The 26,960-nt window shown below is 40.5% G+C and overlaps 1 protein-coding gene across 2 annotated transcripts in view; it reads right to left on the reverse strand.

The window, feature by feature from the left end:
- The window catches only part of TOX3 (TOX high mobility group box family member 3), a 70,569-nt gene extending 44,613 nt beyond the window's left edge, over window positions 1–25,956 (reverse strand). For both annotated transcript variants that reach the window (XM_042877075.1, XM_042877074.1), the window contains exon 1: window positions 25,765–25,956. In XM_042877075.1, the coding sequence (XP_042733009.1) occupies window positions 25,765–25,866 (102 nt within the window). In that variant the 5' untranslated portion in view covers window positions 25,867–25,956. The remainder of the gene's footprint in view (window positions 1–25,764) is intronic.
- Window positions 25,957–26,960: the final 1,004 nt, after the last annotated feature.

The raw sequence follows: 26,960 nt of genomic DNA on the forward strand, positions 1-26,960 counted from the left end.
TGAGAGCTCTACCTAGCAGTGGGCTGTAATTCCAGTTGCTGCAGAAGAAATAATTCTTTCCAAGTTGTATTCAGTCTGCTTGGAACAACTGTGAAAAAGTGACTACTCCTGATCTTCCAATGGTAATTTATTTGTGCCTGACACAGGATGTAATTTCACTCGGCACTTCTTTGCCACTCAGTGTAGTGCCTCTATCTGCTTCAAGTTGTTGTTACAGCTTGTTTAACCTGTTCTCAGGTAGACAGACAGTTTTTATACCTAATATCTGTTACACTGGCTGTGCCACCCCTGACATAGCTCGCTGCCTAGGAGTTGCTGATGATCATTTCCAGGACATATTGTTGTTAGCAGTGCTTGTAAAATGACTCTCTTTAGAGGTGGCTGATGAAAAGATGTTACAAACAGCCTTTATTCTGTCGTCCTTTGAATAGTTTCTTAAAATATGGAATTTGACTGGTGTTCACACTGCACGCTCACCAGCTTTGAGCTGAAATACCCACTGATGACCTATCAGGACCATCACTGATGGAAGCACATTCTTTCAGATTTTTTTTTTTTTTTTTTTTTTTTTTTTTGAACCTCTGTCCTCTGTTATAATGAAATAATAATCTGTGGAATAATAGTAATGACACCAAAATAATAACTTCTGTGAAATCTCAGAAGATGGAGCTTTTAGATAACCATCCTAACTGCTGCTGTTACCATAGTTACACAAACTGCCCTGAAGGCTGCATTTTCTGAGCCTTAATGTTGTCACACCATTAGGCAATATACTGACCAACACTTGCTAGACATGAGAAGACAATTCAGGCTCTTCTGCTCAAATAAGCTCTTTCAGGATTTTCTTTTGAAGACCATTAAACACATTTCTGCAGAGAAGGTGATAAGTGCTGTATATAGAAGAGCATTTTCCTACAAGGAATGACAAAATGTTAAAAAATAAATAAACCACAAGCAGCAAAGAACTCTGAAAGCTGCAGAAGTGAAGCCCGGGCCTCCCCAGGTTTTTGTTACCCCATCATCCACAGGATGTGAGTTAGGCACAAGATTTGGCTGGCTATGAAGTATAGATTCTTTCAAAAATCTCAGCCCTACCAGCCCTACACACGAACTACCTTGAAAAGAGCAGTATTTGGCATGCTAAGAAAATGATTTAACTTAATGTGATGAAGAGTACACACTTCAGTATTTTTCAGGAAAATATTCAAAACCATTGTCTTTCTTAATAGGGCTTAATATATTTTGGAATCAATATCAGAAAAAACAAGCAGAAAATCAGGTTTCAAAAGATTGTTTTGTACTACTTCAGTAAATAACTAGTAGTTCAGGAATGTTTTTATTTTGGAGGAAATCGATTTGCATCTTATCGGATGACAAAGCCTGTTCTTGAAAGTAGAAAAAAAAAAAAAAAGAAAATTAAAAGCACTGTCAAATCTTCATTTTGAGCGCCTTTTGAACAATGGTCTGTGTCAATTAAGTAGAGATCAAATCTGAAACTGCTTATCCCTGGGCAGTAATCAACAGGAACATATTACTGAGAATGTTTTATTTTCCTGGCACAGGAAGTTATCTTCACATCTGCTAGAGTTGATTTGGAATCACAACTCTTAAAAGACAGATTCTCTTATTTATTTAAGCATAATTCCCCAAAGAGGCCTCAGTCACACAAATGGGGTAGCCCATTCAGCCTGTGCCAGGGGGCGGGGGAGAATAGTTTTGATGCCATGATGCCATCCCACAAGACAAGAGAACTGAAACCAGACAGGAGATGGGGGGCTGCTGATTCCAGACCACTACAGCTTTTTGGCTTCTCCCTGGGAGCCACTGAAGCACATGGAACAGCCTCAAGGCACTTACATACAGGTTTCTGCATCATGTTAGAAATCACTGGGAAAGGAATGATGGAATTACACTGAAAAGTTAACATGTAGAAGATTTAATTCTGCCACTGCAGTTTACGCGGCCTTTGTCAAGCTTCTCAGCCTCTCTGTAATTCCTTAGTCATGAATACCTAATGACAGCAAAAAACTTGTTACATCACAGGGCATAGATTTTTAAGTAACACTAATAAGGGAATAAGAAAAACTGAAGGATTGTTTTTCCAAAAGCAAAGAAAATAAGCCAAAAGCTGTGAAGTCTACAGAGATAAAGGCTGTATCAGGCATCAGAATTTAAACGCCATGTGCTAACAACCAGTTGGGTATCAAATTAAGGAAGAGAAAAGGTGATAGTATTCATACTGTCTCAATGGGCTAAGTTAAGAAATAGTAGTCTTTCTTTGGAGATATTCTGGCATTTGTTAGCTCTTTAAGCGTAACAGTACCAAATTCAAAATACCAAGTCCCTTTTTATTGGCACAGGGCTAGATCAGCAAGACCTGTACTTGAATCTTGCCTGCACATAACTTTTAGACATTTAAGTTTCAGAACAGGGGCTACAACCCTGAATGAAGCCAGGATTCACAGTCTTAAAGGTCTTATCAAGCTGTGGTTTTCTTTTTTCCACGCTCTCTGCAAAATGTTGACACTGTCAGATACTCATAGAATCAAAGATGCTTGTTTTTTTTTCTAGATATTTAGCACTCCTGAGAAAATGTCAGGTTCATTATGGCTAGAGGTAAAAGAACACAAAAGGAGACATTCCTAAAGCTTGTACTTCTGGATTTAGACATTTTCTACCTAGATCTTCATTCTATGCATTAAGGTATAGGCTCCTGAACTGCTTTGGTTTCCAAAGGATGGATGTATTATTTGGTGAATTAGCTCTTGGTACTGGAGAGCCACAGAATGAAACAATCACTGCTAAAATGTGACCAATGGGTTTTATTCTGGTACCTCAGATGGCTGAGTTAAATAAGTTAAGCGTTGTTTTTTTTTCTTAGCACAAGGATGACTGTGCAATGCAGGATATTAGTGATATGAAGCTATTGCAACTGTACACCTACAATTTATGTGCAACTCAATCCCTCACCCTACACATGCACATAACTGCACAGAGCAGCAACTGCGTCTGCTTTCAATGGTGGCACCAAAAAAAGCTAAGACTTATGTTCAATGTTCTTAAGTATTTGCTTAATTACCTTGCACAGGAATTTTTTTCCTGTTATTCACCTTCTTGATTTAAAATACAAGTGACAGCAACTCTACATTTTGAGTTAATGAATTTTTCAAATGGTTTATGGAGCTAAAGAATGTCTGTTCCCTCAGAGCCAACAATCAATGCTAACACTGGTGTGAGATCTTTATCAATGTCCACAGCCATTCCTCCATGTTGATAAGATCCAAAAGCCACTTCACCACCATTTAATCAACTTCCATCACTGTGTGAAGTTTTTATTTTATTCTTCCCTAAAGATTACATAAAGGTGTAATTTCACTGCATTATCTTGAGTGGAGAACACAGAAAAAGTCATGAATGTTCAATGTAAGATAATCTTTGTATCTTAAACCACGACATTTGCATTATATATGCTATTTGTTTAAATTGCACATGGCACAAGTGGCAAACAGATCTCAGTGAAGCCAGCAGTGACGAGAAGCCTCCCTGTAGATGTAAGCCAATGCTTTCCAGAGCAAGAAGCTTTTGCTTCACTCCTGCAAACTAGATAAGGTGACACTGAAACTTCCAAAAGGTTGCTGATGACAGAGGAAGGAATCGTAGAAACTGCTGTGCTGGAAAATTGCACTGCAACAGAATAAATCACAGGAGAGTCACAGGAGCTGCATTTTCCCCCTTTCCATTTTTGCTAAGAGAACGCAATAGAGCCTGGCCCAGGAGACCAATTCCAGATTGCCACATAAACTGTAAGCACTACTGTCTAAGGCTCTTATCAATTACCTTGCTGACACCATGCACTATCACCCTACCTAAGAATGAAGGATCTGATAAGGAAAATCAACTTCCTTATTTTAAAGAAGTGAGAAGATGGCATTTTTTTCTCCTCTAAAATTTAATACATTTGTATTAACCCACAGCCTTTGCTGAAATAGCACTAAATGTAAAACTCTTTACATTGCTCAAGATCATTGGTTTACAACATCTGCTTTTGTACTGAACTGGTTTCTCTGCAAAAGGAACATCACACAATTAACTCTTCCCAGGAAAATAGAATTAGAATGTACAAAAGATGTTACCTGTGCAAAAATACAGCATTCAGATACTACATTATAATTAGGTATCTATTCCAAGTATCTCAATGTATGCTATTAACTTTAGACAACATCATATGAACCTTTTAATTAGCATGTTATCTTCGGTGCAATTAATGTCTTGTACCTCATATGTTATCTTCAAATTAAAACTTTTACTGTCTGAGCCATATTAATTAATCAATGCAGCTCTAAGAGGGAGCAGACATCATTCACGAGTGTTTTTAGAATGTCACAGCCACTGACATTTCAGAGCAGTTATTTAGCTGTCTTCAGATAATACATGGCTATTACCTTCAGCTTGCAGTGTCCCTGCACAAAAAAAAAAAAAAAAAACTTGAGAATTATTACATACATTCTTTCGCATCTATAAACAACTGCTTTGCTTCCCTACACAAAATGTCCATTTTTTTCAGTAAATATATATATATATATATATATATATATATATATAATATTTAAATGCTTAAAAACCCCCTCAAAACAGTCAGGAATATTTCTCTATTAGGGTCTGTAACAAAGCATATAGCCAGTAGCACCAGTTCAAAGTAAGAAGTGATGAGATTGTTTGACCCTGAAGATAACAATATAGATGATGATCTTTTAGAAGCCATTGTGCCAACCTGACTTGCTGTGATGGATGAATAAAATCACAGCCTAACAGCTTGTCACAATACTTGATATGAGAAGTTAAAAGAGAAAATAACTTCAAAAGATGATTGTCCTTATGGAATGCTTTTGAAAAGATATACAGTTTTGCTATTACACACCAGAGTTAATAAAGGTAAGCGCAAAGCAGCTTAGTGTGTCATGTCCATCAACAAATAAAGCTATCTTTTTAATGATGAATATCCTGTGCTATACCTAGGATCTCTTTTACTTCAGTTTATAAGCAAAGGACTCCTTAATCTATATCACACCAAAGGAAATTAATTTATTTCCAAGAAAATGCAGCAATAGGAATCAATTGCAAAATACTAAATTTTCATAAATTGCCTTAGAAATTAGAAAGTAGGGCCTACAAGTATTTAGCAGATGAGATGAAGATTTTCTTAGAATTGCAGCACATCATACTCCAAATTTCATTCCACAGTTACTTGATTCTGCTGATCCCTAAATCCAAACATGTAGGACAACTGGACACCTACCTACCATACTGTTTTGCTTTCTACATAATATCGTGCCATAAGCAGACCACTATTCTAGTGATTTCACTTTGCAATTTCTCTTTCTTAAAAAATTACTGAATTTCTATCAACTGTGTATAAATTAAGATCCATGTATATTGTTACAATGTACATCTTTTCAAAAGAGATTCTGAAACTACCCAGAAATGGGCATTCTGAGTTAAAACACACATGAACTTAAAATTTGCTCCTACTTCTTATATCTATATCCAACTATAATGATGAATGAGAATGAAATCACCAGTAATGTCACAGCATGACTCACTAATATAAACTGCAGTTATACAGGAGAGTAGTTGAACACGCTGATACACGTTAGATATTTGTACATACTTCATATCTAACAACATATTATACATGTATGTATTATGTATAGAAAGGTCTGCAGTAGTGCCTCAGACAGGCCACCCACAGCCCTCCACGAGCAGCAATGAATTAAGGTTCAAAGCATTACCAAAGGGATTCTATACATTATCATCTCTGCTTTCATAGAAAAAGTCAACGAGGGACAGGCGCAATAAATGCCTTGCCCAAGGTCATATGGCAGTGTAATAACTGAAATGGGATTGCAGCCCAAACACCCTGACTTCTATTTTAACAAAGTGTTTCTTCTGCTAGAATAAAAGACAGAAACAGAGCGTCTGGTTATTTTTTTAAGAGAACAGTCTTGCTATCTTAAAGTAATCAAGTTACATTAGTTTATTTTGAAAACTCTGTAGCTATTTTGGAACTGTAAGTTAAAAGAAAGTTGAAGTTAATAATAAGAGAGCAAATACCAAATTGATAAACAGGGAACTGGATTTCAATCCACATCAATGTTAATCAGTGGGTTTGGGTTTTTGTTTCTGCTCCCCCCCCCCCCCCAAAAGGAAGCAACTGCTTAAGAATAAACTTTCATCAAAATAAATACCTTTCACTTTTCTTACCAAAAATAGGCAGTTTTCATTAGTTGTTCATAATAAAATGCAGAAATATTCTGATAATACTAGATTTAAGTCACTATAATTTTCATTTAAATGCATTTTCTTTAAATATATATATTTTTATATATAATAAATGCACACGTATCAAATTCTCTGAGTACAATAAGCCCAGAGACATGTATTTGCTGCTGAAATTATTTCACTTCTTTCGTAAGACAAGGATAAATGCACTCTGCATAGCCAGAATGAAATCCTCCTCTTTCTGAAGCCCCTAGTCCCAAGGTCATGTTATCATACTCAGGCTCACACATAACAGGCACTCTTTTTGGTTAGTCCTAACTTTCAACTATTCCTAGCCCATAAAAAGCATAACAAAGGGTTATTACACATTAATGCAGTATCAAAATTACAGGTTTACAACTACAACTTCAAAAAGAAATCTGTTCTTGATTGAATTCACAGAAGATAGATGAAAAACAAAGTGATGAAACCCATACATAACCAAAGAAATGGTGTGTGTCTTGTTTGGCCTTCCAGAGAAAATGTGTGTGCAAGATCCAGACCATGAAAGGCCCGGAACCACTCAGCTGTCTGATACATCCTCCAAAGACAAAGGACCACCTCCTCAAGACTCACAGACTTGAATGCTTTCCTCCATGTGCCCTTGTCTTAAAATGTACCTGAATCATTTTGCCAGAGAGACGAAGAAAGGGATTGAATATATGCTGCTCCCCATATGAATATATGCTGTTCCCCACACCCACTCATCATTGCTTTCCTTGTCCTTTTTCCACATTTAGTGATAAAATTACCATTCTCACACATCCCAAGCTTTGGTATTCCAAATAATTTTATCACAAAACACAGAGGTTTCATCTAGACCACAACTATTCCAGAAGATATGGCTCTCGCTGACTCACCTATATATTTTTCCATCCTTTTGCTAGTGAAATTATCACATACAGTCAACTAAAAGGTTAAAGCATCTAATCTTAAACAGATCACTGCTGAAATTTGGATGAATGATGGCCGTTATGCAATCTATCTTTAATCTTAGAAAAGAGTTTTTGTTCATCTGCAGCCATTATTTGGGTTTCCCTTTCCAATGACAGGATGTTTCTGATTGAGGAAAGAAATTTACAGAATTTTAAAGCAAACAGTTTTCATTTACATTTAATAAATTCATCTACTTTTAATAAATCTTTGGTATAAATGTAAATAAGTGCTTATGCAGATGAATAGCACTAAACAATTAATTAAACTCTAAACTCTACTGAGCAAATGTCTTTTTTTTTTTTTTTTTTTAAAGTCTGGATGAATATTGGCTTTGTTGGTAAAGGGCATTTTGAATATTTAGGGCCTTAAAAGGATGTACCTCATTTCTTTATATAGCAACAAATCTTCAGACAGCACTGCTGCCTGACTGCAGAAAACTACAATTGATATCTTTTCCATATGTACTTAACCTCCTACAGATTTATTTGATTCTCAATAATTACTATTCTCTGGTAAGAGGCATATGTTATTATAGCACACTGCACTCCCACAAGCTGTCCACTCAGTGTATTTTAATAAATCTCTGCCAAAGCTGTATAAATTTGATCCTGTTTAAATTTAATAAGGATCAGAATATATCAAAGCACAAATTCCCATGGGAGAAATAGATATTTTGCATAGTTATTGAGTGCCCTATTCATAAATACAATGTGTGAGACCTAGACCATCAACCTTGAATTAAAAAGAAAAAGAGATTAATGTGTGCAAAGCTAGCTACTTCTTAAATAACAAGAAAAAATAGCGTTTAATAAAACATTTTCCCTATACTACTGTTGAAGACAGCAGCGCTGGTATAGTTTCAATGTAAGCATTCTGAATGTCAGCAGTATACAAATACCTTTTCAATTTTGTAATTCTTTCTTTAAAGATACACTCACTCAAGGGCACAAGCTGCTAAGCGTGCTACAAATGGTTCCTCTTGGGTTATGCCAGTTCTGTCACGTTCAGCAGGATCTCTGCCTTAAGCACAGACTAGATCAGCAACTAAGAGCCATTGCACAACCAGAACTCACTCAGGACCATGAGCAGCATGAACGGACACTTGGCATCCATTTTCTTCTGACGTCTAGGAAAGGTAGAAAATATTCAACGCCCTATTAATTCCAGATAAATGCTGGTTAGCCTCCAAAATACCCCACAAAATTTTATGTTCTATTAAGGAGAACATTTTCATGCTTGCTGTGGCAAAGTCATGACTGTGTAACAAGATGGTGATCTACCTATCTCATGAAGAATTACGAGGACCATGATCACAAACACAGTGCATGCCTTCTAAATACATACATATGCACTTACATCGTTATTTCTTCAGTTTCCAATGTTTTCTTCTGTTGTTGTTGTTTCAAATAAATGTTCTTCGCATATAGGGAAAATACATTTCAACCAGTACATGTAGAGACCATACCTGACAGCTGCTAGTTACAGAAGTGATTCATCAGTCTTCGTTAGGAAGTCTGCATTCCTTATTGTTGGTTTCGGTTAGCAACTGTTTATGTAACTGTGCATACAGCCTACTGCTTTCAAAACAGATCCATTTTCTCCCATCATCTTTGATGGTTAAAAGATAGGTATGCAAAAAAGGGAAAAAAAGAAAAAAAAAAAAAAAAAAAAAAAAAAAAAAAGACTATTTATCCTGAATTAAAAGTTAAAAGATAAGTCATTTTACATGAAGCAGAGATCTTCCTTGAGGAAAAAAAAAAAAAACCAACAACCAAAAAAACAACAAAAAAAAACCCTTGCTAAATCAATTTATCGTTGTTTTACAAGTCAGACACTAAGGGTGAAAACACAGACTGCTGAAATTAATGGGAGTTTTGCCACTGACTTCAACAAGCCAAAGATGTCATCCTTAGTATTCTACTGTACGTAGAGGCCTGATGTTAGAACCAGTACAGTGTTACAGATACGATCCAGTGTAACTCAGTCCATTACAGTGAAACTGATCATACCATCACTCAGTCACTGCTCCAACTCACATCTATAAAATTCTTGCTTCCTCCTTATCATGGAAGTTGGGAGTCAAGAAAAATCTGAGGCATATTTGTCACTGATATTTCCTCACTCGTTGCCAACATTACATTTTTATGGTGGAAATGCAGATAAAAACAAAGCTAAAAATTCAAATGATATCAACGGAAGCCACAAACAGTCAATATGGCCTTGCCAGAGTATTGCCAGTGCAATCATAGCACTTAAAACACAATTACTCAAATTCATATCAAATAATACCATATTTAAATAATCACCCTGGGTAAACACATGGCTAGCTCTCTCATGTGCCACCCGAAGTACAGGGTGTACAATCTGTCTTTGCTTTCAAGAACTTTAGAAAATATTGCAATTCAAACAATGATAATGTTGGTTCCATTCAGCAATTATGTTCTTAAGCACAAAGAGCACTGAGTTAAGAGTACAGCGCCTTAATTTCTTCACTTTTATGGGGTTTTGTCTTTCAACTTTAATGTTATTTCAACACTACTTTGTTTATTATGGAGATATTCTGCTGTATTTCCCTTCTCTCAGTTCATGAAATTTTCAATATAACAAGAAAAAAAAAAAAACAACAGTTCAAATCCCTATTTTGAAAACCATATTGCTATTTTTATTCAGCCTGTATTTTAATATAGCATCAATATTTAACTACTTCATTAAATGAAGTGTGACTTTTATAGTGAAAATGTCAGTCTTTGCAGTTCATTAAATTCATTTAAAGCATAGCTGCTTGATTTTTTTTTCCTGAAGGAATAAAGGACTATTAACTGAAGGCATAAACTTAGCATTAGCATGCACTTTTTTCCTTCAAATTAACATTCAAGATTTGCAACAGTCTTTATAAATTTAAGGGATTGTTTGTATCCTTTTGCATTATCTTTATTTTTTATAATAGATGTCATTTTTATAGCGTACACAAGTGTTTATCACAGTTGGATATGACCAGTAGGATGTCACAGAGGATATTAACATGTCATATGCTATTATGAAATCTGTAGAATTCTGCAAGTAGTATTAAAAATTCATTATTTTGAACCATGGCATCTGGAAAAATAAACTGTATATGATGTAAAATGTAATAACTCTAGGAATCCAATGGGGTTTACGAGTACTGCTTTTCTGTTTCATAAAGCATTCTTTGATGAGTACCCTTTCTCAATGAGGGTTTCTATTAACTAATACAGAAGAGTATAAGGAAAGCTCAATTTCCAGCAAGGCAGTGGCATGTTTCTGCCAGATGTAAGAAATCCTGGCACACATACTCTCGGCCCTCTGCAACTAAAGTCTGCAAGTCTGGAAACGATCATGACTTCTCATTAATAAATGGACGCGTCTGTAAAATACTTTAATAAGAATAAAGAAGCTGCTTTGAAATGTTCTAACAAATAGAAGTGATAATAGTTACTATTCCTTTAAACATTAAAAGTAGATTTCAATGACAGTGAAATCTTTGGTATTGAAAGACAAATCACAATTTCTTTTCAGTTGTAGTGTTCAAGTCTGCTGCAGCCCAAACAAAGCGACTTGATTACGCTCCTCTTTTGTATGTTCATTGCTCCTATTCATTTCCATGACAACTATAACAGACACAAAAGCCACAATAACACTATTTGATAGCATAAATTCTCAGATACAAAACACTATTTTTCAGCAGTCACCACCATTAGTTGCCAGTGATGAAGAGCATGCATGCCACACTTGAAAAATCTGCATCAGTGGAGATGTTCACTGCTTCACAGCTGCTACAGTGGCATAATTGCTAGGAAGATTTTGCCCACACAGTCCATCTTTCATCAGCTCAAACAGACAGAAGTCAGAAGGTACCAAATTTAGACTATACAACGGTTGTCTTCTTCTCTGGCCTTATTCTGGACATTCATGACTTCAGCTTAGTCAGCGTCACAAAGTAGCCATCAGAGTTGATAGTTTGTCCAGATTCCAGGAAATCCAGAAGAATCACCCCTTTTCCATCCCAAAGAAACAGCGCACATCACTTTACCCACTGAGGGCTGCATCTTCAACTTTTTCTTCAATGGGGAATTCACAGGTGGCCCCTCCATGGGCTGCTGTTTTATTTCAGCTTGCAGTGATGACACCACATCCCGTCACTGGTAATGACGTGATCTGGGAAACTGTCACCTTCAGCCTTGTATTAGTTCAACAGGTCCTGTCAAACTCTGCTGCCATCTGTCGCACAGCAACAAAATTTAACAGGATACTGGTGGGAAGGTTCAACCTCTACTGCTATACCACCAACATCCTCCTGAGATGTTGTGGGCTAACAGAATAAAATAGGAGGCATTACTTTCAGAACAACCTTCATGATAAGCATTCAGAACCACTTCCACTTCCTTTTCACAGACTGCACTAAGTAGTAGATGCTTAATTTGTTACTGTACAGGGGGCAACTGTGGGTAGGGGACTGGGCATGGACAGTGTAATTTCTTAAAGTGTTTCACCTTCATAAGTGCAGTATCCATCCAAGGAAAAATCAGATTCATTTCCAGTGTTATGAACACATAATCCAAAATACCCTACCATACGTTACACTCTTTGGGTACCACATCTCAGTAGTATTGTGTACCACAAGGATTTAAGACTTCAATTTTAAAGGTCACCATACGCCCCATCCCTCACACACATAGGCACTTGAGCCTCAATGCAACCTAAGCAGACATCAAACTAGAGAGGAAGAGGAAATGAAGATTGCAGTAATTAGTGCCCTCTAAGTTTACAGCTTCCTTAAACAGATTTTCTTTCACAAACATGCACAACAAACAGTTGTATTTTCTAGGAAAGCTACTTTGCATCTCCAAATCTGTGCTCAACCACTGTGATTTCTTTTTTAGCTTGTCAGAAGTAACAGGGTGCTTGAGCTATATTCCTCTGATATTTTTTTTTTTAAGAGAATAAAAACTGAATTACCACATGAGGCTCATCCTGAGAAAGAAAGAAGGAACTCTAAGCCTTAATTACAGAAGCAACAATCAAATATACAAACAGTTAGCCAGTACCAGAGACACACATTGAAGATTGGAGTTTCTGACAGATTCAGGCTTTATGTAGTGTCATTTCCTACCCTGTTACATCTGCCAGTTCAGACTGATGGGCTCTAAATATCAGTCCCTCGCTGCAAGATTACATGGAGCTAAACAAAAAATCATTGCTTTTAGGATGCCATGAGTTAACACATAACTACAAAGACAGAGGTTTCCATGTGGCTGCATTAAATCCACATGCTTTAGCCAGGTCACAATCTTCAACTTGCTGTCACCAATACAAACACTCCCTGCAGACTGGAATTCCCATCCCCGTTCTTTATTTTGAACTGCTATTTTAACAGACCGAAGATAGCTATCCTGAATGTAAATCAGGAGCTGTTTCACCCCTGTTTAGGATCCACCATCATGCTGGCCCCCCACAAACTTGCTCCAGAATCAATTTAGCCAACTATCTACTGCTACCCACAGGTTTCTCTTCAACTGGCACACATCTCTGCTTAAAATGAACAAACACACCACCTACAGTTTCCTATTATATGGTAGGCCAGGAAATAGAAATATACCTAAAAAAAAAAATAAATCATGAGTGTGATTAGAAGACAAAATAATAATCACAGAGAACAGCAGGAATTTCCCTATATAGGTGAGTAAAATATCATCCTTATTTTTGTACGCTGGTCGAAAGACAGATGCAAGCGAGCATCATGAGATAAAGTATATTTCCTGGGAATGCCGCCCTCTGAAAAACCTCTGATTTGCTTAGAGAAAATCAATACAAGAGCTCTTTTGGAACTAAATTCTTCTCATAATTCCTGCCAAATATATATATATATATATATATATATATATATATGTATGTATGTATATGTATGTATGTATATTGCTTCACTGTGGTTGCAAGCACAAATACTCTATACAGAGATATAAAAAGAGTTGTGCAAAATGCACCATTTTCTTACCTAAACAAGATTATGAACTGGACTGTTCAAGGAAAGATTGGAAGAATGGAATTATGCCTCTCCTCTGTACTTTGGATATTAACCAATAATCCATAGTTTAGCTCTAATCCTTAATTTACTCTACTGTATGTAATCCCACTTTTATCATATCTACAGCAACATCTGGCACTGTCAACAGTTTTGCTTAAATTCAAAAGCCAAAGAAGCAATATTGTACAATGGTAGAAAACAGTGCCTAGATTAGGGAATCTGAGTTTTCCCAGCCTTGCTGTATACAGCAGTGAGTCAGAAATTAAGTGTCCAAACTTTTAGAGTGGGGTGGAAGGAAGTTGCAAAGAATTGCTTGGTTCAGTAAGCAGCTCTCGCAAGGCTGGAACATTTACAACAGCGCTGGCAGATGAACTTCTTCCACGGACATGACGACATACTCTGCATTCATGGTCGAAAGGAAACACACCAATATCAAGTGTGATCATAGGTTTCTCTTCCCAGGATAAACCCAGAGCCAGCATTTGTGCAGCCATGTCTGTATCAACATCGTTTTCTATCTCACCTTGCCACATTTCTCATATTACTGTTAAAGCATTGATACTTCAGGCTTCTTATGTCTTCTTTTCCTAAGAAAAATCGATTCTCCAACTGTGAGGTACTTATTTAAAAAAAAAAAAAAAAAAAAAAAATCTTTGCTGCCAGACCTGCAATTTCATGTGTCAGTTCTTTCACACTTCAGAAATGAAGTTTACCTACACCTTCCCAACTCGAAGCAGCTGAATGTAGCTTCATTTTTGTTTGAAATCTAAACTGGAGAAAACGTTCTGATGATTCACTTGTTTAGCAAAAACAGAGACAAAACCATCTTGGGACTGTTTTCATGCTTTCTATTGAGGCAAATATGTGGATGAGGGGCTGGATAGAGCTGGTGCTTTTTAGCAGCCAGAGCAATGCTTACCAACATCACAGCCTGTCCACACATAACATATGATTAGAACTGTTTCTTTTGTTTTGTCAGCAGGTGCGAAGAAGTGGCTTTATGCTTTTACAGAATGAACGGTTCAGTGCCCAAGAAACGACTGCTTCAAAACACATCCGCCAAGCTGAATTTTTTCCAGCAAGTTTATGAAGCTCAACTAAGAAGCAGAACACCTCTCTTCTTCAAAGAAAGTATATTCCTACGCACAAGAGCAGGACTGCACTCACTTCCTTAGAAGATTTTGGAAAGTAAAGATGAGAAAGAAAAAGCTGAACGTGTTTCAAATCAGTTCTTATCAGAAGTTCAGTTTGTTTGTTTGTCTCATTGATTTTTTTCTTTTTTTATAAATATAAGTCATCTTCACACGGAAAACTTCAGCAGTTGGGATCAATAAAGCAACTGCCCTTTTCCTAGCATTCATACTGAGATTCATCATCTGAAATCTTGTTATTTCTTATTTCTGCATGCAAAGATCCCAGGCAAAGGGAGTTACAGGAGAAGGCTGCAGAGAGGAGTTCCTTTGCTTGAATAACACATGTCCATGGAATGGAGAAGTAAAAGATGAACTTATGAACCTCACTCCTAACCCAAAGTTAATGTGAAATCTCAAAATGCAAAGAGCATGCATTTCTTCCTTCTTCCCTGCCTCCCTCTCTCCAAACATACAGCATCAAAACTACAAAAAGTTACGAACTCAGGCAGACTGAAAACAATTAAACAATTATAAAAACTTTTAAATGCTTTGCAGTGTTCCCTATCTGCCACTGTCTCTTTCTCATCAAGGTGTTTTCACAGCCCCTTTTCCATTCTTTTCTCAGATTAACAAATGGCCGCTTCCTAGGGCACCTGAAAATATAAAGGCTGCAGCAGAATGAAAGACAAAGGAAAAGCACTAATATTCAACACAATAAGAAGAAACTGAAAAACAATAGTTAGAAAAGAAGGAGATAGAATATTTCTCACTGTCAAAATTCTGTGCTAGGACTGTGTTGTGCGTTGTACTCACCACAGCTGCAATGTATCAACCTGAGTTCATGATTCTGAAGGAACAAGATTGATTTCCCTCCATGGAGATTGTTCCTTTTTTTTTTTTTTTACATTCACATTTATTTTAAAGAAAAAAGGTTACATCCAGGGGGCAGAGAGAGCAAGCTGTGTGCCTGTTATCAGTTTTTACCCATGCAGAGAATAAATGAAACTCAGAAGATCTACAACTATAGAGTCTAAAATCATATAGGAAGCATTTTCATTCTTACGATTTCAAGACTTTATCCTTTCTTATGCATTTTAAATATTCACTATTGATGTCATGACATTTTAATGGAGTTTGTTATCCTTTTCTGAGACACAGAAACAGTTAGGAAGAACAGCATAATATTCACCTTCAGTTTGTCATAATACAAATCAAGCTCTTGATCACTGTCACTCACTTCTCATGATGAGAGAACTAAGACTAAGAGAACTTCCATTTAGAAACAGTTTTGCATAAACACACAGTTAAACAACGTGGAATGCTATGCATAAATAACCCTGGTGAAATTCAGTTAATTAGTGGGAGTGCAAGGAATGACAAGGAGACCTGTGATCTCAAAAAAAAGGTGCACATATCTTAATGTATGCAACCTATACAACAACAAATAGCTTCTCCCCACTTTTCCCACCAGTAGAACATTGCTACAACTTGTACAGTGTGTTATCACCAGTAATATACTTGTGCTGACAGAATTCAAGCTAATCTTTGCCATCCTTTCTGAAGTGCTTTCTAACAGAGAAGACAAGAAAGGCTGCTAATCTACTACAAGTTCTTTGCTGACTACACTTAGAAAAACAATTTTCTACTTAAACTGTGTAAACTGTAGCTGCAGATTGAGACAAAATAAATCATAGAATCATAGAATACAATTTTGTACTTTATTTAGTTTTTTAGCAGAATTACAGATAAAAACAGCAAGATTTGTTGCTGAACTCTATGCTGGACATACCATGAGTCTGTATATGCAGAATTCTGAAGAGCTATCACCTTGACTACTCAATGAATACAACTAATATTTTAATTTTGTGACATTTTGCTAGGTTGTGCTTAGCCCTAGATTGTACTGCCTGCCTTTTGCCTTCCTACGCTGTATGTCAACAAAACGCCTGTCCCAGCAGTGGTGTCTCCAGAGACACCAGCCAGCCCAGGCCAAAACAGTGCCAAGGGGGCACCAGAGAGCAACCCCAGCAATCTGCTGCTTCTGAGCAAGCTCCAGGGATGCTCTGACAGAAGAGGAACTCACCATGCTGACTCCACAAAGGCAAAATCTCAGCTGCAAGTTCTCATCTCAAGGTGCAACTACTGGGAAAGCATGAAGTAGCACATTTCCCTGAAGCTGCTGATGCACACAGTTGTGTCAAAAATTATTTTTAAAAGACCAAGGTTAAAAAATATATATATAAAAGCAGAGCACAGATAATGTATGTCCATATGCCTCATCAAATCCTTCAGACAACAATTTTGTATTTTCAAAAAGCTGCACTACATTTACACACCCTACAGGCATCAACAAGGAGCTCAGCACAAAATTTTTTGGTTAAAGAAGGTGTATCAGGTACTAGACCCTAAAACACAGAGCTACAAGAAGAAATCAAAGGAGGCTTTTCCTTACCGGTATTTCTGCTGCTTCCGAAACAACCAGTAGGTATCAAGAAAGCAGTGGTGCAAGTCACCATCTACAAAGCCAGACTGCCTGGCATGACATAACACCTGACTTAGTTCCCATGCGTGTTCCTTGGGCTCAGCCTCACAACCAGGTGAGCATAAAGACAACTTCAGGTAGGGTTTTAAAGTGTTAGAAGGAATGAAGGCTTTTAAGATGTTAGCAGGACAGAATTGAAGCACCTGCCCAATCCATTTCCGTTAAAATATCTTGTACTTGTGAACTACTTGGTAGAACAATATAGAATAAGGAGCTTGCATCAACTTGTCTTCACACACTCTTAGAAAACCAGGAACAGGGAGTCACATACATATAAATATATTATTTAGTTCAGGTTTTACTCTGTATTGCAAACGCTTTCACCTGTGTATCTAAATTGAACTCTCATTCAAAACTGCACCTCCTCAAATGTTAAGCTCTGTGGTATGCCCCATGCACAGCTTTGAAATCAGTCTCATTATACCTACAGTTCTGCCATGAAAAACATGCAGAAAATTCATTGTAAAATTCTATTTATTTTGCCTCATGTATAGAGCAGGAAACAACTTTTTTTATTTTTTTTATTTTTTTTTTTTTTTAGCTTTAAGGTCAGCGTATTTCTAACTATAGCAAGCAAAACAATAGGAGAAAAAAGAGCCAAGATTTTGGATTGTGACGAGAAACTGCAGCTATCAAGTTTTTCACAAGAACAAACCAATAGCATGATATCCTCATATTTACATGGGCACCCATAATCATCATCACTTCATCCACATGTTTACTAAGAATCACAAAAGTAACTGCAGTATCCTGCTAAAGCAAACACAATGACTATTTTCCCATGCCTATTACAATTCAAATTTATTTAATAAAACAAAAGGCCTTCTAACCCTCTATCAGTAAAACTGTTTACTGATAAAAGTAGCTTTAAAAAAATATGCTTTTATGAATAACACAGTAATACTGAAATGCAGCCCCCTAAACCATTCAACTATTTGTAAAAGCCTTATGACATTAAAGAGAGTAATACAAAAAGCAGAACAGGAGATAAATATGATCTGCTCTGAAAATAAGCTACTCCACCAAGCAGCAATTGATTTTTGCATGGTTTTAACACATTTTTTCATATCAAAATTAGACAGTTAATCAATATTGAGGTGTTTAAATTCATCCTGAACCTACAACGTTTAAGTAATTCACTGACTTTAAATATAGGAGCTGCCCCATTGGGACAGTAGGAGTGGTTCTCATAGTTCAAGTTGTTTCCATGCATGTGTTCCTGGCAAGATGAAAATAATTCAGTTCTACATTAATTTACCCATCTAAGAAACTATTAAATTCTTTGTAATCCCTATCTAAATTCTCTAGAATTTTCTGTTTACAGAATTATAGTGCAGATTGTATATCATTGTCAATGCTAAACACAGAAAAGTTTCTCTTGGTGAGTTTTCTTTAGAAAGTCAAGTGGGGAGATGTCACCTTTGTACCAGTTTTCAAAAGGCTGTGTCATAATGAAGCTATGGAAAAGATTTTTTCAGACTGAGAACTGAGCCCTACTTTGATTGCTATAGATTTTGTGGAACTCAAATGTACTGAGGAGCAGAAATAAGCCCAGTAAGGTTCAGTGCCAGAGGACTCTTGAAAAATTAGAAGGTAGTCATTCCAAAAATTGAGGGTTGGTCTTTTACATGTAGATGAAGGCAAATAGCTTCCAGTGACCAAAACAGTCTGAATGCAGAACATCATCTTGCACACATCCTACCTACCGGTAATTCTGCATATTTGCAATCTCTTATTCAATTGCTTGGCTGATCCAAACTCTTAGAATACCAAATCTACAGAAGAGAAAATTATGTTCTAAATGTGCATGTAAAAACAATATTCTGTTTAGCATAATGATTTTACATCATCACCAATGACATCCGTCATGAAATGGAAGAGACAAATGAGGAGATATCCATGCCTCTGCAGCTGCCACCTCTACCAGTAACAAATAAAGTCATGCCCAAAGAAGTAGAAATGAAAAGTAGAAACGGAAAGCAAACAGGTGCCTTATTTCAGAGATTACCAGTCCCAATTCTGACCTTTCATCCAAACTTCCCCTCCATTTTTACCTTCGCTATATCACAACCCACTCATCTGCATAAGATTTAGTCTCAGCTTGCACAAGCCTGTGGCCAGGAGTGATGATGTATGGTCATAGTGACCCAGACAGTGAGAAAGACGGCAACTTTACAATAGGAAAAAATAAAGCATTGAACTGCAAACATTTCTCCCAAGAAATGCCAAGGGCAGGTCTGATCTAATGTCTATATAAGTAAATCTAAGATGTCCACATTGAGTCACAGTCTACAAAGTGCATAAACAAAACTGAGAAACAATTGCCAAAAAAGAAAAACAAAATAGAAGAAAAAATAAAGAAAAAAAAGAAAAAAAAAAAAAAAAAAAAAAGATACATTTTTCTATTTAAGATTTATTTATTTTTTTAATCAAGCTTAAAGGAATATTAAGGGATCAAGTGTCTGTTTTTTTAGTACAGACTGCTTCAGAAAACACATTTAGTTTTGACAGCATATCCTCAAGTATGGATTAGAGTTTGGAGCCTTCTTCATCTTCCTAAAGATTATTTCTTTCCCCTCTTGATATTTACATAGGGATTTTCAACAAAACGCAGGTTGCTGGGCAGGAAGATACGCAGAACATTGATGCCAGCAGCTGGCACGTGAGCTACACAAACAAACCAAAAAACAAGAACTGTTTGTTTAAAATCTTCTTCATTTTCAATAACAAGCTAACGTGTGCTACCAGATCTTAACAGATGGAACGGAGTGTGCAATCCTGGTCAGATGGAGCTGCAGCACCGCGCTCAGAAAACTCAGTGTTTTCAGTGAGCTGAAAGCAGTCTGTGTTCTCAGCCTGCCTGCCCATTACCTCCACACATCTGAGAACACTGGTGCAGACCTATGTTCAGGTGCGTGCTGCAGAAGCCACTGGGCAGCAGCAGCCCTCCTGTCGATTTTTGCCAGTTCAGCAGACCCACAAGCGCATCTTCCAATACAGCGAAACAGGGAATACATGCAAAACACGATTTGGATTGGTCTGACAGGTGCTAACACGCAGTGGAGAAGATATGAAATGGTAACCTTGTTACAGAAACAAACAATGAATAAGGCGGCAGCAAGCGTGATCTCATCAGAGTCTTCATCTGAGCGCAGCACAGAGGCAAAGACCAGAAGGCTCTTGTGTGACATTGTTATCTGAAGTCCTGATTAGATTTTCACCTCAGAGTTCTCAATTTTGGTAGCAATCATCGGAAAGACACTATAGTGACTGGCACTCTATAAATACATCATACAGACAAGTAACAGTATGGAGACGGCTACCAGATAAGAGTTCGAAGAATTTGAAAATGCAGCCCTGCCATTAGGTCCGTGTAACGGTGCAATTTTACAGCAGAAGAAATGTGATTACAGATAAAAAGGTAGGATTAGAGCTGCGCAAATTCTTTTCCTCCTAAATTAGATTATCATCACTCAATGGCATTAGTTGGGTTCTTTGGGCTGTCTGAACTCAACAAATACATAGGCATGTGTCAACTGTACATGTGATAGAAGCCTGCAGCACATCCCAAAGGGCACAGCGTGGTGTACCTCACTTTGCTGGGATCGAACAGAACTGGGACCACTGAGCCAATGAAATGTGGTCTACACGAGCTATGCCCACTTCAAGCATCTTCCAAAGAACATAAGCTGTTATTTCCCATCTTTCTGTTTCACTTTTATTATGAATTCATGGCAATTCATTACCTCTGCCTGAGGTGCCATGCTTAGCGCAGGCAGTGCTGCAGGCCCTGCTCACCCACAGCACTCGGTGATCCCTCACCACAGAAGCAGAGGTGTGAGCAGGTCCCTGACACACACAGCAGAGCTGCTACAGCTACTTCAAACTATCAGGACTTTAAAAACGCACTTGCTTATCCTTTCTGCACACAGTGAAAGTACTCCTGATTACTCAAGCGCTTGGTATATTGCTGTGCATTATTACAAGTGTCTTACTGATACAATTGTAATCCACTGTAACAACTAACAGGTGTTGGGTTGTTGTTTTTTTAATCACCAGGAAGAAACGGTTTCTCCTAAGTAAACTTTGTATATAACCAGCTCCTCCTCAGGCCTTGATAACCGAGGGTGCATTCCGTACAGGATTTGCAGCATTAGAGCAGAAAAGTTGCAGTTCCCAATACAGTTAGTGCCCCCACTATAAGAACTCATTCCATGCAATGCAGGGTCTGGCACAGTTGCTGCCGCTGGCATCCATGGGTTTCCTTGCAAAACTCCTTGCAAATCTGGAGGTGACTGTGCCCGTAGGACAGTGCAAGGCAAGTGGGGGTGGTGTTACAAAGGGCAGTTTGTCTCCTTGTGGACACACTCATGGGATCCTCACACTTCTGCTTGCAAGCACAGGGAATCACACATCCCTCACGGGCGGCCAAATATTTGGGGATCTTTTTTCTTTCCCAGCAGTAGTTGTCTGCATAGTCCTGAGGTTTTGAGATATGAGAGGCAGGGGAAGGCTGTTCTGGGAAAGAACCCATTCAGCACACTTGCCATGTGTGTCGGAAGATCAATGGGAAACACCAAAGATAAAATGGCATTTACGGAGCTGCTAGTCAAAACAACAGAAAGTTCCCAAGCCCCGAGACAAAGCTGGGTGCGTATCTCCCTGGGCCGGCCTCGGCACGGGCAGAGCAGGGCTGCTCACACGCCACAGCACGCAGCAGCTCCCAGCTCACAAACCGCTCTCACCAGGAAAGGAACCGCCGTGCCCACACCGCAGCACAGCCCAGATGTGAACCAGCATACATGCAGAGCAGATGATGAGTGAGCGCTGAGCTTTCTGTCTTAACAGCATACATGCACTCATTGTCTCTCACCATCTGCTGTATGAAAGAAAAACCTATGCATGTGTAGGCACACTAAATCTGCAAGGAGAGTAATTTTCAATCGTTTGCATAACTGTAATCCATTTTTGCTACGAATGTGTGCTAATAGGAATGGCTTTATAGCACAGCTGAGCATGCTGCTAACCTACTGCTATCTGTTCTTTACCTCTGGAAGAACAAGATAACCTTCCTGAGCTTCTTTTGTAAAATGCAAAATATTTCAGCCAAAAACATCAAGCTCTGACATTCACACATGTATGCTGGTGCCTAAATTAAGGTACGGATGTTTGAAATTTGTATCCTTTGAGGACAATCTGTACAGGAGAGATAAACATTATAAAATGTAGACAGCTAAATAATGAAGTAAGGATTCTGGAATTTCATACAATGATAACTCATGGGCTGAGCAGTACGCGTCCAGGGTTTGGAGTTGTCTTTTTCCTTTTCAAATTACATCATGAGAATTATGGTTTCTCTAAAACACATATATATATTTGCTATGATGAATGGTAGCTCCCGAAATATTTCTAGTACAAGACATGTTATTTACTCAATAAGTGCAAAAGTTTGTTTAGGAAAAAAAAAAAAAAAAAAAAATCTACAAAACTATACCAAATGTCCAGAATTGCTCTCCATCAGCAGAGCCATAAAAGGGCTCAAAACAGGAGCAGCATGTTTTACAACAGCTGGCATCCTTCAACTTTCTGTAGTTTTTATAGCTACTTTTCAGTGATTTTTTTTTTGTACACAAAGCAGCAGGAGCCTTCTAGAAACAGACTGTGCTCCTGCAACTCCATGGCACAGAGGTGCATTGCTGCTATCCCAAACCACCAGCAGCCAGACACATGTGGGGTCAAGTTATGGACTCTCACACCAGCACTGAAAACTTATCAAATATGGCCCTGATCCAGCAAAGCACTTAAGCACATGCTTTACTTTAAACATGTAAGTAATCCTATTAGAGTAAATGAGATTCAGCATAAACCACTGGGCTGAGTCTCAGAATACCTTGGTTGTGGCCCTGATTATGTCAGTGACCGACGGCGTAACCTTGGAGAAATCGCCGTCTTTCCATCTCCCTGTTTCCTCTTTCTCCCCTTCTGCATGTTTACCACCTTGCCCACTATCCAGACAGAAATAACCCCAGCCTGGACACTTGTAGAAGCTCCACCACAACTTGTGGTCCCAACCACACTTACTTTAAGCCCCTTTTTGAGTGCCATCTTGTGCTCAAATTAATGCTCTCCCCAAAAAAGCAATACGACAACCCCTAACCTTCAGAATCCCCATCCAGTATGGACAGAGGGTTTCAAAAGAACAACACAGAGCTTAAAAGGGAGCTGTGGGGCAGGACCCAGCCCCAGGGCACCTGCACAAGGCCTGGACCCCTTACACTGCTGCCCAGAGGCCAGGCCTGGTGTAGGGCCTGGCTGTCACACTAAGGGACCAAGGTGCAGCCCGAAGTACAGCAGCCTGTGCAGCAGCCCTGCTCCTCCATCGTGGTTACAGCAAGAGGCCTCACGTTCAACGTTTGCAGACACTGCTACAAAGTACAGTTTGCCACAGGTACACCATATGCCATCAGTGCTGTGTCTTGGTGATCCTGAGAGTGCCTTCACATAAAGAGTTGGGCTTTTGCAGATACATCCAACCACGCAACACGCTCACCCCTGCCTGCTTGTCACAGGCAGCATCAGGGAAGAGCACAATCAGGCAGCACAGACAAGCAGGCAGGATGCTCAAATGAGCTCCAGAAAGATTTGAGGTGAAATAGTGTCCCCAGTGAAATCAGTAACAGTTCTCCCATTTAATTCAGCAGGGTACATCTCTCAGCTAAACTTCTGTGCCTTCTGATCATCTCAGTGCCAGCCAGAGGAATCATTTATTTTCCTTAGAAAAGAAGGGAAAAGAAAGGGAAGAATGGATGGAAAGCAAAGCAGTGCAGAAAGCTGCAAAATAAATGCTCTCCTTTTATTCGCAGGTTTAAAAAACAAAACAAAACAAAACAAAACAAAAACAAACCAACCTTACCATATCTGCTCCTGTTGCAGATTATAAAGGACAGAGACGATAAGATTAGCTCAGCACAGCTAAAGCCCTCCTTTCTAGGAACTCACTCAGATTCCTCACCCATCCTGGGAGCACCTGCACCCAGAGCACAGCAAACAGCCCCACTCCGTGTGTCTGCCCACGCCAGGCCTGCCACGTGCCAAGATACCCATCACAGGACATAGGCAGCAGGAGCCGTGCTCCACTCACTGACATACGTTCTGCCACGGACTGGAAGCCTGGGCTGCAAAAGAATTGCCAAGATTTCATTCAGGAGCACAGAAACCAAACTGTATTTTTGGATAGGTCAAGAGTTGGGTACTTCTGACTTATCCTGAATGTGTGCTCTGTTCTCATTGTACGAGGAAGGGAAACACAGCAGAAAGGTTATAAATAATTCTGCATTTGCTGCAAGTTAACAGACGCAATTAACTTCTGGTTTTCAAAGCATTCAACATTTTGGACATTACAAAAATAATAATAGAAGGACCCTTACGACAAACTGTAACAGCTCCTGAGATAAGCACACTCCGTGCGTAACAACCAAGCTCCTGAACAAGCGAGATTTGCAGTAAGCAATGCTGTCTGTCAGAAAGCACTGTAAGTTTCCAAAATTAGTCGGCATCTCTGACAACAGTGAATATTTACACTCTGTTTTAGAGTTTAGAGCTCTTGAAGTCCTTAGCAGCGTTCGAGGTTAAGGTTGACGTTTCATCTTTAATTCATGCTCCCGTGTCTCTCTGTATTAACTACTAACAAAGCAGCATGCTAATGGAGCCAGCGCCGCGCATGCGCAGTGCTGCCGCACGCTGCGCGAACGCCGCTCTGCATCCCCGCACCGTACGTGCGCGCGCCTCGGGGGGGGGGGGGGGGAGAACAGCCTGAGAGCGGCACCGCCGGGCTCCAACGGGGCAGCAGCCGAGAGCCGGGTCATAAAAAGCAACAGCGAAAGGCACTCGCGTCACCTAGTTAGAAGGAATTCCTCTAGGAGAAAGTTTTATTCAGCTGCTAATCCTCTTCACTTGAACCCGCGTTATTTCTCCCCTCTGAAAGCGATCTTTGCGTTCCACCAAACTTCGCCTAGCTATTGAGAGAGGGCTCTACTATAGCAGAGAGCAGCTTTTCGTGCGAGTTCAGACTTAGCGCGGCACCCTTTCGCCCAGCATCTCGCCCGGCGCCTCACAAAAGGCCCCAGAGGTTGGACAAACACAGCACCAGGAAAACACGGCGTGAAAGGGATCTTTATGTGCATGTGTGAGGGCCCGCTGCTAATAGCTCAATGTGCTATTGACACATCGCAGCGCAAACAGCGAAGTCTTTGGCAAAATAGCGTGAGTCACAGCGCCGTTCTTAACTTCGCCTTTCCCACATGTGGGTAACTTGTGAAACAAATCATCTCCGCATTATTAAAGCGTATTTCTAAAGGAAGGTAAGCCGCAGGGGAACCACTATTGCTTCCGACCGTAACAAACTACACGCGCCGCAAAGAAGGTGTGAATAAATAGAAGTGGTACCGCAACTTCTTTGACAACCCCGTCACATTCAGGCGTCCGTCACCTTCAGCGCTGATGCACTTTTAGCTATTCCCCGCTCGCTCCCGTCCCACAGGCACGGAGCCGGCATCGTCCCTTCCCGCCCCGCGGAGCTCTGCCCGACCCGCGGAGCCGCAGAACGAAAAGTTGAGCGCGTCCCGGAGAGGCGCAGCCGAGCGCCCATTGTTCGGCACCGGGCCGGGCCGGGAGCTGCGCCCGCCGGGGAGCCGAGAGCGCGGCTCCGGAGCTTCCATGGACCCTCTAGTCCCCCGTCCCCCGTCCCCCCCCCCGCCCCAGCCCGAGGAACGACCGAGCGCTGGGGTAATCACCTTGTTATAGTTATAGTAGCCCAAGCACTGGGCAAAGTCCAGGTTGGAGGGGTCTCCGGGAAGCGAGCCGCCCGCCGCGGACGGGTAAAATCTTACATCCATGACGGTGCTTTGGTCCCAGAAGTGCACTTGGAGAGCCGGCCGTGAGCTGTGATAGATCCACCTTCAGGTGCCTTCCCCGGGGCCGGGGCAGCGCGGGGATGCGGCGGGCGCAGGTAGGCGGGAGGGGGGGAGCGGCGGTGCCCAGGTGGGAGCCGTCCGCCCGGCGGCAGGAGGGGAGGCAGGTCGGGAGGAGGGCTGCCGGTTTTTAAAAGCTCGGTGCCGAGCCACGGGCTTCGCCTCCGCATTCAGGAGCAGCTGCAGTACACAAAGGAGCCACGCGCCCGGCGCGGACGGACGGAGCGCCGCAGCCTCCCCGGCGGGCGCGGGGCGGGGGCACGCAGCGCGGAGCGGCAGCGGTCCCGCCGGGCGGGAGGGGGCGGCGGTGGGTGCAACAGGGCTGCGCGGGCCGGGCGCGAAGTGCCGAAGGAGCCGGCGCCGCGCTGGCAGCGCTCCCCGGGAGGAGCGGCCGGGCCCGCGCCCCTCCCCGCTGCCGCCCCTCCCGCCGCCCGCCCGCTGCCGCCCCCGGCGGCCGGTGCGGGGCCGCGCCGCTGCTCGCCGGGCTCGGGCGGCCCATGGCTGCCCCCGCTCCTCGGAGGGCGCAGGTGAGGAACTTTCCCCGCCGCTGCCCTCGTTTGCTCTCCGTGCGGTGCACTTTATCGATCCGTACCGCTGCCTCGCGAGGAGGGGGCGGTCGCAGGGGGAGGCTTTCCTAACGCGCTGCCGGGAGCGGGACTTTAACGCTGCTGCCCTGCAGAAACCTTCCTGACCTCCCGAAGTCGGGGGAGGTCTATCCAAAAACATCCCCTAATAATCCATGTTTGTTCAACCGGAGATGCTGCGCACTGCAGCTGTAGCCACCGCGGTGTGTGGGGCTTCCAAGTCCCAGCATCTTGCTCAAGAACTCTTGAAGGAAACGCGGAAGCAGTAGGAAAGGCCATATAACTGTAACTTAAGCCCTGCAAGCCAGGCGCAAGGAAGAAAAGGATGGAAACGGCTTCAAAAGTTCTGTGATGGGGAAAGAATGGCCCTTTGGCTCCAGGGCAGGTCCTATGCAGTTATAACCCAGCTGAAAATGTACCCACAGCTGTGTTTCA

Source organism: Lagopus leucura, unplaced genomic scaffold, assembly GCF_019238085.1.
Source record: "Lagopus leucura isolate 7727_CA_CO unplaced genomic scaffold, USGS_WTPT01 Super-Scaffold_100017, whole genome shotgun sequence".
In the NCBI taxonomy this organism is placed as follows: Eukaryota; Metazoa; Chordata; class Aves; order Galliformes; family Phasianidae; genus Lagopus; species Lagopus leucura.